Source organism: Muntiacus reevesi, chromosome 5 (assembly GCF_963930625.1).
Source record: "Muntiacus reevesi chromosome 5, mMunRee1.1, whole genome shotgun sequence".
Taxonomy (NCBI): domain Eukaryota; kingdom Metazoa; phylum Chordata; class Mammalia; order Artiodactyla; family Cervidae; genus Muntiacus; species Muntiacus reevesi.
The window spans coordinates 51,912,713-51,926,707 of record NC_089253.1 but is presented as its reverse complement, the minus strand read 5'-3'; the positions used below and the strand labels follow the sequence as shown (position 1 = coordinate 51,926,707).

Here is a 13,995-nt window from a genome sequence, read left to right as displayed (position 1 = left end):
GTGAAAAAGACATGTTCATGAAAGACATGAAAATAGATATTTTCCCTCTCTCAAAAGAGTTTATAAGCTAATTGGAAAAAAAAAATGTTTTTAAATAAATAAATTATAAGTATATAAGTATGTTGACCATTAAGAGAAGGAGAAGTAGCAAGTGCTCCCCTAATAGGGATTTCCTATTAGGAAAGACTCCAGAAGGGTATGACATAGTGTACACACTGAGATTTAAAGGATGCATGGGAGTTAGAAAGTTGAGGATGAGTCAGGTTAGAAAGAGGGGGAGGAATGTTCCAGGCAGATCCACTCTCAGTCTAAGAGTTCTTTCTTCATCAGAGGGAATCAGCGGGAGTTTCCAAAGCAACAAAAGGGACTCCAGGTTCTTTTTTCATCTAAAATGGCTGAAAGGACTGCCATCCTTTCTACTTACTTGTTTTTTCACTCTCTCTCGATGAGTGCCTGCCTGCTTAGGTGGCACCAGGGAGTGTTGGTAACTGAGGAAGGAGGGGGACAAGTGATTGGGGCATATACTGAAGCCCAGCTGCCCCATCATAGATCTGCATTTTGGTCTCAATGTGGGACTCTGGGGAGGCAAGGACTGGTTCTGACCCTGAAGTGCTGATATGACCCCCTTCCCCTTCCAGGAAGTGGACATTGTGGTAGCACCATGCCAAGGCCTCCGGCCCACAGTGGATGTTCTGGGTGACTTGGTGAATGATTTCTTGCCTGTGATAACCTATGCACTCCACAAAGATGAACTCTCTGAGAGGGATGAGCAAGAGCTTCAGGAAATCCGAAAGTATTTCTCCTTTCCCATATTCTTTTTCAAAGTGCCGAAGCCGGGCTCGGAGATAACTGACTCCTCCACTGAAAGGATGGAGAGCGAAAGATCACCACTTCACCGCCAGCTGACTGACCTGGGCTATCTGAGCAGCAGCCGCTGTAACTGTGTGGCCCCCGGCCAGGACACCAAAGCCCAGAGCATGCTGGTGGAGCACGGTGGGAAGCTGAGACACCTGAACACGTTTTCTCACCAGGTGCTGCAGGCCCGCCTGGTGGATGCAGCCAAGGCCCTGAACCTGGTGCACTGCCGCTGCCTCGACATCTTCATTAACCAGGCCTTTGACATGCAGCGGGACCTGCAGATCACACCCAAACGCCTGGAATACACTCGAAAAAAGGAGAATGAGCTGTATGAATCACTGATGAATATTGCCAACCGGAAGCAAGAGGAAATGAAGGACATGATTGTTGAGACTCTTAACGCCATGAAGGAGGAACTTCTGGATGATGCCGCCAACATGGAGTTCAAAGGTGGGTCCTAGAGAGCCTGGTAGGGTGCAGGAACTAGGGCATCCTCGAACCCTTTCCAGCTGGCATGGAGTACATCAGTGCTGAAGCCCGAAGGAACCTACCCTGATGGGGCTTATTAGCAGCAGCCTACCTGAAATCACTGAGCGAAGTTGGCCTCTCTTGTTCTGAGAGGTCTTGGAAAAGTCTGCCAACATTCCTTCCTGTTTGATAAATTCATCCCACTACTGCTCTTTAGTCTCGGGTGCCTATTTGTATCCCCTTGCCTTTTTAAGACTGGAGGAGAGCTGCTTGAGAATGTCACTGAGTCGTGCTTTAGTCCTGACTCCTTTGTCATGGCCCATGCTGCTTTGTTGGTTCTTTTTTGTGTCTCATGGTCTCATTTTCTTTTCAGGGTGCTCTTGAGACGTAACTCAGAAGGATTTCCCAAAGTAGCAGTTTTAGCTTTCCTGGCATTCCTGTCTTTCATGAATGACTGTTAAGAAAATTGGGCCAAATGCTTAGTCAGATCTTTTGGTGTCTGAGGTCTGGGTGCTACTGACTTTGTATAGTGACTCCTGCGTGAACATTAGCTCTCAATTCAGTTCAGTCGCTCAGTCATGTCCAACTCTTTTTGACCCCATGGACTACAGCACACCAGGCCTCCCTGTCCAGCACCAACTCCCAGAGCTTTCTCAAACTCATGTCTGTTGAGTCAGTGATGCCATCCAACCATCTCATCCTCTGTCGTCCCCTTCTCCTCCCGCCTTCAGTCTTTCCTAGCATCAGGGTCTTTTCCAGTGAGTCAGCTCTTCACATCAAGTGGTCAAAATATTGGACGTTCAGCATCAGTCCTTCCAATGAATATTCAGGACTGATTTCCTTTAGGATTGATTGGTTGGATCTCCTTGCAGTCCAAGGGATTCTCAAGAATCTTCTCCAACACCACAGTTGAAAAGCATCAATTCTTTGATGTTAAGCTTTCTTTATAGTCCAACTCTCACATCCATACATGATTACTGAAAAAACCATAGCTCTTAAGTAGACGGACCTTTGCCGACAAAGTAATATCTCTGCTTTTTAATATGCTGTCTAGATAGGTCATGGCTTTTTTTCCAAGGAGCAAGCATCTTTTAATTTCATGGCTCCAGTCACCATCTGCAGTGATTTTGGAGCCCAAGAAAATGAAGTCTGTCACTGTTTCCATTGTTTCCCCATCTATTTGCCATGAAGTGATGGGACCGGATGTCATGATCTTAGTTTTTTGCATGTTTAGTTTTAAGCCAGCTTTTTCACTCTCCTCTTTCACTTCCATCAAGAGGCTCTTTAGTTCCTCTTCACTTTCTGTCATAAGGGTGATGTCATCTGCATATCTGAGGTTATTGATATTTCTCCCGGCAATCTTGATTCCAGCTGTGCTTCATCCAGCCTGGTATTTCTTATGATGTACCCTGCATATAAGTTAAATAAATAGGGTGACAGTATACAGCCTTGACGTACTCCTTTCCCAATTTGAAACCAGTCCATTGTTCCATGTCCGGTTCTAACTGTTGCTTCTTGACCTGCATACAGATTTCTCAGGAGGCAGGTAAGGTGGTCTGGTATTCCCATCTCTTTAAGAGTTTTCCACAGTTTGTTGTGATCCACACAGTCAAAGGCTTTGGCATAATCAATAAAGCAGAAGTAGATGTTTTTCTGGAACTCTCTTGCTTTTTCTGTGATCCAGCGGATGTTGGCAATTTGATCTCTGGTTCCTCTGCCTTTTCTAAATCCAGCTTGAACATCTGGAAGTTCTCAATTCATGTACTGTTGAAGCCTGGCTTGGAGAATTTTGAGCATTGCTTTGCTAGAGTGTGGGATGAGTGCAATTGTACAGTAGTTTGAACATTCTTTGGTATTGCCTTTCTTTGGGATTGGAATGAAAATTGACCTCTTCCAGTCCTGTGGCCACTGCTGAGTTTTCCAAATTTGCTGGCATATTGAGTGCAGCACTTTAACAGCACCGTCTTTTGCGACTTGAAATAGCTCAGCTGGAATTCCGTTACCTCCACTAGCTTTGTTCGTAGTGATGCTTCCTGAGACCCACTTGAGTTTGCACTCCAGGATGCCTGGCTCTAGGTGAGTGATCACACCATTATGGTTATTTGGGTCATGAAGATCTTTTTTGAATAGTTCTTCTGTGTATTCTTGCCACCTCTTCTTATTATCTTCTGCTTCTGTTAGGTCTATACCATTTCTGTCCTTTATTGTGCCCATCTTTGTATGAAAGTTTCCATTGGTAGCTCTGATTTTCTTGAAGAGATCTCTAGTCTTTCCCATTCTGTTGTTTTCCTCATTTCCTTTTGTTGATCACTGAGGAAGGTGTTCTTATCTCTCCTTGCTGTTTTTGGAACTCTGCATTCAGATGGATATATCTTTGCTTTTCTCCTTGGCCTTTTGCTTCTCTTCTTTGCTCAGCTATTTGTAAGGCCTCCTCAGACAACCATTTTGCCTTTTTGCATTTCTTTTTCTTGGGGCTGGTCTTGATCACTGCCTCCTGTACAATGTCATGAACTTCCATCCATAGTTCTTAACATAGTAGAACAGCCTCTATAGGTGGGTTCTGCTTATTGCCATTTTCTAGACGAGGGAATTAAGGCTCAGATAGCTTCAGTGATTTGCTCAAGATCACACAGATACTAAGTAGTAGAGGCAGAATTTGAATCTAAACAGTCTGATTCCTGAGCTAATACTCATAATTTCCACACTTTACTGCTTCTTTATCTGTTCCCTGTTATTGATGTTACCATCTTCCTGGGAACCAGCTTCAAAACCTCAGCATAAGGACTTCCCTGGCCATCCAGAGGTTCAGACTCTGCACTTCCAATGCAAAGATACACATTGTGTATCCTTGAAGCAATGACAGTGTTCCAGTTTTACTTTTCATTTCTCCAATAATTGATTAGAATTGAATTCTTGACTCTTGGATTTTTCTCATTAATATGCTGGGAAGTGTGAAATATTACAAAGATTAGAGGCTTTGGAATTCATGAGCTTTGCATTCAAATGCTAGGTATACTATTCCCTAACTCTACCATCCTCTCCCAGTGCCCAGTTTATTCTCTTTTTGAGGCTTTTTCCTGATGTATCAAATATAACCAGTAATACCCTTCTGACGTTGTTGTTAGGGTTAAATTAGATTAGATATGTAAAATACATACTGTGCATTTCACATAGTCTGCACTCAATAAATGTTGTTCCTCTCCTTCTGTAAATGTGATGTAAGAGCTGACAGAATCAATAGGTTCATTCTGTACATAGGTGCTCCTTCAGGATTCTTAGATGCCTTAAATGGTTGAGGATTGCATGACCCCTCATGCTGAGAGTCCAATTTGTCAGCCATGTTTGTTTTGTAGCAATCAGCATGCTAGCTCCTTGGGTCCAAGAGTATTCAGTGTACCTGCCCGTTCCCCTCACAATGAATTATTTTTTTACTGTGCCTCCATAGATGTCATTGTCCCTGAGAATGGAGAGCCAGTGGGCACCAGAGAGATCAAATGCTGCATCCGACAGATCCAGGAGCTCATCATTTCCCGGCTTAATCAAGCAGTGGCTAACAAGTTGATCAGCTCCGTGGATTACCTACGTGAGAGCTTTGTTGGAACCCTGGAACGGTGTCTGCAGAGCCTGGAGAAGTCTCAGGATGTCTCGGTTCACATCACCAGTAATTATCTCAAACAGGTACTCAGAGGGTAGTTAAGAGCTGGCCACAGATAACACAGGAAACAGAATCCACCCACGAGCCCAGCTTCAAGTTAGCCAAGAATCTCCCTTTCAGTCTTCACGCCAGTGCAGTTTGAATTTTGTTCTCCTGTCTCACGACCACTGTCTGTGGAGGTGCTTGTGAACTGTCAGGGTGCAGTCCAGCCAGTGAGCAAGACGATGGAGATGAATCAGACAGGTCCCACTGGTCACAAAACAGGGTACCACCGTGCCTTGACTCTGCACATATGTGGAGGGGTAGATTTGGGACCCTTGAAACTGGACCATGTTCTTGAAATAAATATCATTTATTGCATTTTTAATTATCCACTTTACTCAGGGCATATTGACTTTCTTATTGTGTATTCTTTTTCAGATCTTAAATGCTGCCTATCATGTTGAAGTCACATTTCACTCAGGGTCCTCAGTTACAAGGATGCTGTGGGAGCAAATCAAACAGGTAGAGGTTTTTTAGGGAAACATTTTTCAGCCCCTAATTGGCTCAAGTGAATCTTGGTCTCTCCAACAGGAACTAATGTCTAGGATATCTATCCTAGACAAACTGATATCTGTCAGTATAGGTGGCCGTTGGTCCTGATTTTCCTGCCTGGGAAAGTTCTGATTTATGCCTGTTCTGAAATAATTATTAACTGTCCCCTTTAACTCTTAAAAGTGATGTACCTAAATGATATTTTATGGAGCCATGAAACTCTTACTTGTCTAGCTTTTTCATGTTTCTTTTCCCCAACCTAAGTGTTTTCTCAGAACCAGGCTTTGTTCCCAAAGACCATGAGTATGATTTATTTTCTGGTATTCAGTCTGGTTCTTATATTGAATTATTTGCTGACTTTAGAAAGGGATTTATCAGGCACCCCCAGTACTGTTTGTAATGTATTGAGGATTTGTGAACATGCATTCCAAGCCTACTGTTCTTTGATGCTTTCCATTGGACTGAGCCCCAATTTTGAGGTAGGTGAAATTAGAGAGGACTGTTGGACCTCATACAGCTCTGGTCTTAAGATCCTGGCCTGCTGAGTGGGTAATCCAGCGAGGAAGGGGTGCTTCCTAGTGGTTCCTGTCTCCCCTCCTCAGTGTTCTCACTACCCCTGTCCTGACAGATCATCCAGCGCATCACTTGGGTGAGCCCACCTGCCATCACACTGGAGTGGAAGAGGAAGGTGGCCCAGGAAGCCATCGAGAGCCTCAGTGCCTCCAAGCTGGCCAAAAGCATTTGCAGCCAGTTCAGGACTCGGCTCAACAGTTCTCACGAGGCCTTTGCAGCTTCCTTGCGGCAGGTGAGTCTGTAGGAAAGGAGATACAACTTGATCAAGCAGAGAGGAGCCTCATCTGCTGTGGAGTGCTTTATCTACTGCCCTCTATATAATTGTTTAAAAATCATCAGTATATTTTCTTTCTATTGTGTTAGAGGATAATACTAAGTTACAGGGTGTTTCATCAATAAATGTTTTGTGTGGATGTTTTTCTAACTCTAGAGAGAATGGAGAAAACTCAGTTAATTTCTCCTCGCTTCACTGAGTGAGGCGTGAAAAGCAAAGGGTAGGAATTTTACATGAGTTTATACAGTATTTTAGGAATGAATGACAAAAAGGGAATGGCATTCCAGCTTCCATGTGTGTGCTTGGTCACTCAGTCATGTCCCACTCTTTGCAGCCCCATGGACTGCAGGGGATTCTCAGGCAAGGGGATTCTCCAGGCAAGAATACTGGAGTGGGTTGCCATGCTCTCCCTCAGAGGATCTTCCCAACCCAAGGATAGAACCCAGGTCTCCTGCACCACAGGCAGTCTCTTTACCATCTGAGCCACCCGGGAAGCCCCCAACTTTCACAGTAGTTTGCAATTATGTGACATTTGCTTGTGCCTTTTGGGGAGGGTGTGGGTGTGTGCAGGTGCGTGTGTGTACATGTTTGTGGAGGGCAGGGTGGGTAGATGTGATTATACATCCAGGAGGAAAAAATTACTGCTTAATGAGTGCTCACTACCTGCCAACCCCTGAGTTGCGTTACATGCATCTTACTTAATTCTCACAGTTACCCTCATGAGGTAGATATTATCCCTATAATAGGTGAGAAAGCCAAAGCTGGGGACCTGATAAGCCATATTTCTTTCTTCTTTTTCTGTCCCAGCTGGAAGCTGGCCACTCAGGCCGGTTGGAGAAAACTGAAGATCTATGGCTGAAGGTTCGGAAAGATCATGCTCCCCGCCTGGCACGCCTTTCGCTGGAAAGCCGTTCTTTACAGGATGTCTTACTGCATCGTGAGTCCTTACTTTTTCCCTAGTAAATTGGAGGAGGCTTCTGGATACCTAACATCCTCATGTCCAATCTCAGAGAATCCCACTGTCTAAAGCTTGCAAAGCTGTCTAAACATCTACTATTTTTTATTTTCTGATGAAGTCTGCTTGGTCCTGCTGTTTATATAGTTCAAATAACACAACCAAAGTTTATTTAAATTAAAGCAGTTAGGTTACTATTGGTTTACAAAACATCCACATTTCTTTCCCTGGCATAGTTATGACTTCCTGCTTCTACGAAGGTCTGCATCTGAGAATCTTGAGTCGGTTGCCCAGCACGTTCACATCCTTCCTGCCTTATCTCTGTCTCTGTCCCTTACAGGTAAACCTAAACTGGGGCAGGAGCTGGGCCGGGGCCAGTACGGCGTGGTGTACCTGTGTGACAACTGGGGGGGGCACTTCCCTTGTGCCCTCAAGTCAGTTGTCCCCCCAGATGAGAAGCACTGGAATGACCTGGCTTTGGAGTTCCACTACATGAGGTAGGTTCTGCTCTCAGTCATCTCTGTGGGGAGCAGTTCTTCTAGAGAGGAACCTAGAAACCTCGTATAAATTTTGTACCGAGAGATACAGTATGCCCTGACCCTCCATTCCATGTCTCACAATGCTGTAGACCAGTATTTCAGTCTCTTCAAGGCCTTTACTCCTTTCCCTGCCCTTTCCCCCCATCCTAATTCTCAGACACATCCTTATATTTGCCTTTCTTCCTTAGTCCTCAAGGCCTGTCCCCTTTCAGATTCCATAATTCTTTGTCCTTGTTAGAGAGGCCATTCTCTTGGCACTCTCTGTCCTGAGGGCCATTACTCTGGGCCTGGACTAAGCATGGTCCCCCATGGTGACATGGTACTCGAGGATAGCACCAAGATGCTCTAGCCAGTCCTCTCTGCTCCTCACCAGGTCTCTGCCAAAGCATGAGCGCTTGGTGGATCTGCACGGTTCTGTCATCGACTACAGCTATGGCGGTGGCTCCAGCATCGCCGTGCTGCTCATCATGGAGCGGCTGCACCGGGACCTCTACACAGGGCTGAAGGTGAGGGGCCAACGGGGAGTGGCCAGGTTGCAGCCAGATTCACGGGTTCCTTTCTGGCCTTCCTCCCTTCTTCCTGATTCAGAGCCTCTAGCTCTCATAGGAGGTTTTTGGAGTAATCAAACTATTACCTTCAGTTCAAAACCCTAAAAAATGTCTCATAAGTTGTTTTTTTGGCCCATTTTATATCTAGAATATTGCAATTCACTACTTTTACCTATTGTGGTAATAATCTAGACCACAGAGGAGCAGAAAAGCTTCCTATAACTCTACTATTCTTTCTTTTTTTTCTTTGTTCTCAGTGAATTAAACCAGTTTTTTTTTTGTCAGCAAATAGTTATTAGTGGTTACTTTGTACAAGGCCTTGTATTAAGCAACATAAGAGGATATCAAAACATATAATTGGGAAAAAATATATATATATAAATTTATTTTGGCCAAGACTTGAAAAAAAATTGTAGTCAGTGATCATTTCATGAACAGGTGGCATTTGAGTTTGATAATACCCTGGTGGGTAAAATTTGGGCAGATGTTGGAAAGAAGAACTTATACCAGGGGAAGAAGTAGGATAGTGCCCAGGACTTGTGAAAGACACTATGACTGTGTTGGAGCAGGTGGTTCATTTGGGGAAAAGAGGGGAAATGATATGCAAAGAAGTGTTGGGAACAAATTATAAAAGACCAAAACTGTTAAGAATTCCATAAAATTCAAATTCTCTTGTAGACAGTGAGAAGCAAAAGATTTTGAACGAAGGTAAAGTGTTCTGAGTTGAATGCTGAGTTCCTCTCATCTAAAACAGGCCCCAGGAGGGAAATAGAGAGGTTTCTTTTGTTTGTCCTCTTCTACACTGGAGCTAGAAAAGCTAACCCCAGAGTGTCTGGTAGGTTTCTTCTCACAGGTGCCTCTTTTCCCAGTTTATATGGAAGCTTTCAGAAGTAAGACAGAAGAATCTTTAGAAATGCTTGCAGGAGCCATGAGAAGTCAATAAAATGAAGAAAAGGACTCTCCAAGTGGCTTTCTTTCTTCATTTCAGGGGAGTTAGGCTCAGCACCTTGAGATGCTTTTCCATAAGTGGGTTAGAGAACCATATATGGGCTTTTGGATAAGTGATATAACATTCTCCAGAATTCAGAAGACCCTAAATTGGAACCTTGCTACAAGTAACATGAATGACTTTGGCATTTGAATCCACAAAACCAAATCTGGACTAACCAGGCCTACAAAACAATGGAAGTAAATCTGCCTGAGAGTCCTAGAAATACTCACTCTGAGCCTCTGAGGCAGTTCTAGAGTTTATTCAGGTTAGAGATGAGCTCGTGCCTTCAGGTGTGTAGCTGTGGCTCTCCTGGTCACTTTGGGGATCATCCAGCTGCCCGAGTGCTGCCTGCAGGAGACGTGCTCTGGCCTTACAGCTTACCTTTCCTTGCCTTCCCTTTGTTTCCCTCTCCTGTCTGCCTTCCTCGTCCCTGGCTCTCACCTGCTTCTCTGCCTGGTACCCTAGTGTGCGCCTCTCAGTACCTCACAGAGGAACTCTTAGTCGGTATAAGCGAGTGGGGATGAGGAGTTGTCCTCTTGTTGACATGTAAGCCCTTTTGTCTCCCCAAGGCTGGGCTGGCCCTGGAGACCCGTTTGCAGATAGCCCTAGATGTCGTGGAGGGAATCCGTTTCCTGCACAGCCAGGGGCTTGTCCACCGTGATGTCAAACTGAAAAATGTGCTGGTAAGTAAGAGCTGTTTCGCCAAGATAACTCCCTGTCTCTGCATGTAAGTGACCTTTGGAAGGAAGTACACATAAATAAGAGCTTCCCTAGCAGCTCAGATAGTAAAGAATCTGCCTGCCATGGAGGAGACCTACGTTCGAGCCCTAGGTCGGGAAGACCCCCTCGAGGAGGGAATGGCTGTCCACTCCAGTATTTTTGCCTGGAGAATTCCACAGACAGAGGAACCTGGCTAGCTACAGTCCATAGGCTCTCGAAGAGTCAGACACGACTGAGCGACTAATACTTGGACACATAAAATAAATCTGTTCACAGGAAGAGCCTGGGGTGAGAGTAGAACAGTTCACAGCAGAATAGATGGATGGTATCTTGGACTTGCAGCTTAGGGAAGAATTGCGTCATAGGTCTAGCTTATATTGCTTAAGGTTTTTTCTCCTAACCCTGGTTAGAAAATTTAAACTTACAGAGAAGCTGAAAAAGCGGTGTGATAAAGACCCACATGCTGCTCATGCAGATTCATTCCCTCTCTCCTGGTGTAGGCGCTCTTTGTTTCTGTCTCACTCTCGTCACCTGCGTGTGCACACACACTTTTTTACTGAACTATGTGAGAGTAAGTTGCAGATAAAGGTCTGCTTCTAGGGAATTCCCTCGTGATCCCTGGCCAGGACTCCGTGCTCCCAATGCAGGAGGCCCAGGTTTGATCCCTGGTCAGGGAACTAGATTCACATAACTGCAACTAAGAGTTCTCACGTTGCAACTAAAGATCCTGTACAACAGGATCCAGCCACAACAAAGATTGAAGATCCCAAGTGCTGAAGCTAAGGCCTGGAGCAGGTAAATTAATTAATTAAAAAAAAAAAAACTTTGCTCCCAAGTACTTCAGCTTGTATCTTCTAAGGAAAAGGCATTCTTCCACATAATTAAAATGCCATTATTGGGGTTTCCTTGGTGGCTCATTGGTAAAGAATCCACCTGCCTATGCAGGAGACACAGAAGTGGATTTGATCCCTGGGTGGGGAAGATCCCCTGGAGGAGGAAATGGCAACCCACTCCAGTATTCTTGCCTGGGAAATTCCATGGACAGAGAAGCCTGGCAGGCTGAAGTTCATGAGGTCATAAAGAGTTGGATACCACTAAGCACAACACAGTTACAGTTACACAAAGATTTATAACATTGTGTTAGTTTTTGGTATATAGCAAGGTGATTCAGTTCTACATATCTGTATTCTTTTATCATATTCTTACCAATTTTATGCCATTACAAGATACTGAATATAGTTCCCTGTGCTATAAACATTGTTGATTATCTATTTTATATGTAGTAATTTGTATCTGCCATTGCCAAACTCCTGATTTATCCCTCTGCCACCCCTGTCCCCTTTGGTGGCTGTAAGTTTGTTTTCCATGTCTATGAGACTGCTTCTGTTTTGTAAATAAGTTCATTTGTATCATGTTTTAGATTCCACATAGAAGTGGTGTCATATATTTGTCTTTCTCTGACTTACTTCTCTTCTTTTGATAATCTTTAGGTCCATCCATGTCATTCTTTTTTATGACTGAGTTATATTCCGTTATATATACATACAGTTGCTTCTTTATTCCTCTGAGACATTGATTTATTGCCTTGGACCTTGGGAAAGAAAACTTGAGGGAGTCATAAAAGCCCTCAGCTGACCAGAGGAGCTCAACCTTCTTACCAACTTTCTGCCCTGGATTCTGGTGGTCAGAGGAGAATAATCAGGAACTGAAATACTTTTCCTTAGTGTCCTTCATTTATTCATTCTTCCAACATTTGCTAAGCTCCTGATACGTGCTAAGCGCTATGCTACATGCTAGAGATACAAAGATGAAAAAGACGGTCCTGGCATCAGGTTGCTTACAATCTGGGGAGAAGTAACGGGAGTGAGTCTGGAAACAGGGAGACGGGAGGCAAAGCTGATTAAGTACTGCTGTGAGGTGGGTACCTGCTTCTGAGCTTGGGTATGCAGTTGAGCGCTGTGTGCAGGACGAGGCATAGGGTGACTGGCATCCTGCTTTGTTGACAGTTGGACAAGCAGAACCGTGCCAAGATCACTGACTTAGGATTCTGCAAGCCAGAGGCCATGATGTCAGGCAGCATTGTGGGGACACCAATCCATATGGCCCCTGAACTTTTCACAGGTAAGCTGGAGGGTGGGGAGTGGGTTTGGGCAGAGCTCTGTATTTTAACCAAGTGCTACCCTTTGGACTAAGTAATACCCTCAAGTACTACTGGCAGTTCTGGTACAGGGGAAGAAACCAGAACAGGAGAAATGAAAGACAAGTAGGGAGAAAAGTGAAGAGGTAAAGGAGCAAGAAAGACAGTTATAAATGGGAGTCACCAGCTACCTTGTGGCTGTCTCTCTGGGCTGTTAGTGCCATAATTGGCATAGTCAGCCAATTATTTAATCATAAAGTGTTGATAGAGTGAAGTCAGAAATACAGAAACAGATATTGTATATTAACACATGTATTACAGAATCTGGAGAAATGATACTGATGAACCTGTTTGAAGGGCAGGAATAGAGATTCAGATGAGAGGATGGACTTGTGGACACAGCAGGGGAAGGAGAGGATGGAAGGAATTAAGAGAGTTGCACTGAGATATATACTGCCATGTGTAACACAGATAGCTAGTAGGAAGCTGCTCAGGCTCCCCTGGTGGCCGGTGGTGCAGAATCTGCCTCCCAGTGCAGAAGAGTCCAGTTTGTTCCCTGGGTCGGGGAGATCTCCTGAAGAAGGACATGGCAACCCACTCCGGTATTCTTGCCTGGAGAGTCGCATGGAGCATGACGTGTTACAGTCCATGGGGTCGCAAAGGGTCAGACAAGACTGAGCGACAGCAACATAAGGATCAGGAGTTAGTTGGACAGCTGTAGCTTTACACACATAGAAAAGAAGTAGGCAGTCACCATTTTTCTTTCCCTGACTTTAAAAAATTTCTATTCCCACTTCTATTAGTTGATCTTGGCCACTTCATATTTAAAGTCCTTTGATCGTTTCTACTGTAGTTCATCCTACTGTTGTAAAAGTAATCTTTCTAAAATATTTTCTTCATGTTACCTCCTGCTATAAAGCATAAATGACCCCTTCTCCCCACCGAATCCAGACTGTCTGACTTTAAATATGTTTAAAATGTGTAAAAATGTTCTGGTTCCAACTTGTTTACCCACCTGTATTTTCCAATTTTATTTCCCTAACATGACCTTTCAGGATTCATCTTTTTGACAGTCCCATTAAAATTAAAGGCCTATTTTCCTTCTCCTTTGTTAAGTTCTAGTCTTGGTTCTCTTCTTAATCTTTGGCCCTCCCAGTGCCATAATTTTTCATACTGTAAAATGGGCATTATAAATGTGTCCTTTCTAACAGGGTTGTTATAAGAGATAATGGATAGTAAAGGCTCTAGAAACAGTGTGAAAAGGCCTCCACTGATGCAGGTGAGTGTGATGCTGTTGCTTCCCTCCCTGCTCACTACTTGTCACCCTTTCTTGCTGCAGGGAAGTATGATAATTCCGTGGATGTCTACGCTTTTGGCATTCTCTTCTGGTATATCTGCTCAGGCTCTGTCAAGCTCCCAGAAGCATTTGAGAGGTGTGCCAGCAAAGACCATCTCTGGAACAACGTCCGGAGAGGTAAGCACCACGAGCCCTGCTTCGCCATCTCCCTTGGCGGGAGCACGCTAAAACCCCCCGCTCTGGCCACTTCACAGCAGGACCTCATACACATTTAAACCACTGTGGAATCCAGAAAAGACGTTTAAGTCCAACCTTTCCGTCCAGGCAGCATGGTTCTGAATTCTCAGAAAGGCTTTTTTTCTTTAAAATGTCTAATTCTTCAACTTCCTATGCTGGTATATTCCACTTTTTCATCACTCTTACTATTAAGTTCTAACCTAGATAAC

At 44.3% G+C, this 13,995-nt stretch overlaps 1 protein-coding gene across 4 annotated transcripts in view; it reads left to right on the top strand.

The window, feature by feature from the left end:
- Positions 1–13,995, top strand: part of DSTYK (dual serine/threonine and tyrosine protein kinase) — a 50,663-nt gene that overhangs the window by 33,827 nt on the left and 2,841 nt on the right. For 2 of the 4 annotated variants that reach the window (XM_065938237.1, XM_065938238.1), the window contains 10 exons: positions 639–1,308; positions 4,772–5,004; positions 5,402–5,485; positions 6,144–6,320; positions 7,170–7,299; positions 7,658–7,814; positions 8,230–8,362; positions 9,965–10,078; positions 12,122–12,236; positions 13,592–13,726. In XM_065938237.1, the coding sequence (XP_065794309.1) occupies positions 639–1,308; positions 4,772–5,004; positions 5,402–5,485; positions 6,144–6,320; positions 7,170–7,299; positions 7,658–7,814; positions 8,230–8,362; positions 9,965–10,078; positions 12,122–12,236; positions 13,592–13,726 (1,948 nt within the window). The remainder of the gene's footprint in view (positions 1–638; positions 1,309–4,771; positions 5,005–5,401; positions 5,486–6,143; positions 6,321–7,169; positions 7,300–7,657; positions 7,815–8,229; positions 8,363–9,964; positions 10,079–12,121; positions 12,237–13,591; positions 13,727–13,995) is intronic. The other 2 variants (XM_065938239.1, XM_065938241.1) reach the window with 2 other exon arrangements.